General features: G+C 46.9%; 1 protein-coding gene across 1 annotated transcript; it reads left to right on the top strand.

Annotated features, from left to right (window-relative positions):
* Positions 1–464: 464 nt before the first annotated feature.
* On the top strand, positions 465–1,433 carry LOC120395408 (olfactory receptor 51G2-like). The gene has a single exon (XM_039519771.1). It carries the CDS (start codon positions 498–500, stop codon positions 1,431–1,433), a length of 936 nt encoding a protein of 311 aa, XP_039375705.1. The 5' UTR covers positions 465–497.
* The last annotated feature ends 479 nt before the right edge of the window (positions 1,434–1,912 follow it).

Genomic DNA, 1,912 nt, shown 5'->3' with positions numbered 1-1,912 from the left:
TGCTCCTTGTTCTGTCATCTACCAACACTGAGAACAGCCGAGCTCCATCCTCTTTGGAACCCCCAAATACTCCAGATGTAGCCTCACCAGTGCTGAATAGAGGAATAATCACTACCCTCGATCAGCTGGCAATGTTCCTACTAATGCAGACCAATATGCCTATCTCTAACTAGCGGGTGTCAGGGGGAAACTTTGAGAGCAGGTTATCTCATAGCTGCCTATTGCAGGAGTCCTTCCACGTTCCTCTGAAGCATGTGAAACTGGCCACTGGATACTGGGCTAGACGGACTGCAGGTCTGATCCAGTCTGGGAATGTCTATCTTGCTACCGGTGGTGTAAATCCAAAACATTGTTTTTCTTGATTTTTCTTTAGCTCCTGAGAGTTTCCAGACTTGTACTGAGAGCAGAAAGATATCTCATTAAATAACGTCTACTTTCCTGTTCTTTTTCCTTTCAGGAAGGAAAGTTCAAAACTCCTTGGATCTGCTCATTACATTATGTCAGCTGTCAATGACACCAAATTCAACTCTGCAGTGTTCCTTCTCACTGGGATACCTGGGCAGGAAGACGTCCATCTCTGGATCTCTGTCCCCTTCTGCTTAGTGTATGTTATTTCAATAGTAGGAAATTCAGTCATTCTGTTCATTATAAAAACAGATCCAAGCCTTCATGAGCCCATGTACATTTTCCTTTCCATGTTGGGTGTCACAGACCTTGGCTTATTGATAGCCACCATGCCAACGATACTGGGCATATTCTTGTTTAACTCTAGAGAGATCAGCTCTGATGCCTGTTTTGCCCAGTTGTTCTTTATCCAGTCATTTCAATGCATTGAATCCTCCACGGTCTTGTTGATGGCCTTTGACCGCTTCATTGCGATCCGTGACCCGCTGAGATATTCTTCCATCTTAACCCTACCGAGAATAGCCAAGATGGGACTGGTGTGTGTGCTAAGAGGGGTGGCCGTAATGCTCCCACTCCCCCTTCTCCTGAAACACTTCAGATATAGTCGAGTGAATATCCTCTCCCATTCCTACTGCATGGACCAAGAGGTCATGATGATGGCTTGTTCGGATATCAGAGTCTACAGCATCTATGGCTTGTTTATTACAGTCATAACGGTGGTGTTGGACTCGCTGCTCATTTTTCTCTCATATGTGATGATTCTCAAAACAGTGCTGAGCATCGCGTCCCACACAGAGTTCATCAGAGCCCTGAACACCTGCGTCTCTCACCTCTGTGCCGTCCTGCTCTTCTACACACCAGAGTTCAGCCTGACTTTGATACACAGATACTGGAATGGCTCTTTTCCCTTGCTTCAGATTGTCCTGGGCTACGTCTACATTCTGGTTCCTCCTCTGATGAACCCAATCGTGTACAGTGTGAAAAGCAAACACCTTCGTTCGAGGATAATCAGGGTATTCGTGAAGTGAAGGGTCAGTTTAGCACCCGCCCCAGTGCTGGTGACATAGGAAACAAGAAACACAGGACCTGGTGACTTATTCCATCCTGTACCCTTATATCTGTGATACATGAGCTAGTGATCTCCACTCTGTACAGACATGTTCAGATGGGGTCTAAGGCCTAATGCAATGGTATAGGGGTTGTTTCCACCCACTGTAGAGGAGGACAGGGCACTGGGGAAGGAGACCAAGGCAGGCAGCAGTATTTACCAAGTGACTGTGTTTGTGGAGAGCCAGGGGACCGGTAGTATGTTGGCCCATAAATAACGTATCAGTAGTTGCTCCAGACTCAGAATCCCTGACAATACTCTCCGTAAAGAGAAGGGACCTGCATGTTGTTTCTCATTACACCTGGCCTGTCACTGTCCCGTCTGTGGTTAAACATCCTTGGGCCATGAAAAAAGCTGCAGAGATGTTTTGTGGTCACAGTGCTCGCCGTTCCTGAGCGC

Source organism: Mauremys reevesii, linkage group 1 (genome assembly GCF_016161935.1).
Source record: "Mauremys reevesii isolate NIE-2019 linkage group 1, ASM1616193v1, whole genome shotgun sequence".
In the NCBI taxonomy this organism is placed as follows: Eukaryota; Metazoa; Chordata; order Testudines; family Geoemydidae; genus Mauremys; species Mauremys reevesii.
The sequence above is the reverse complement of the archived record's forward strand: the minus strand, read 5'-3'. Positions and strand labels throughout refer to the sequence as shown.

Coding starts and splice junctions, on each gene's coding strand:
- LOC120395408 (XM_039519771.1), top strand. CDS start 498: ATGTCAGCTGTCAATGACACCAAATTCAACTCTGCAGTGTTCCTTCTC.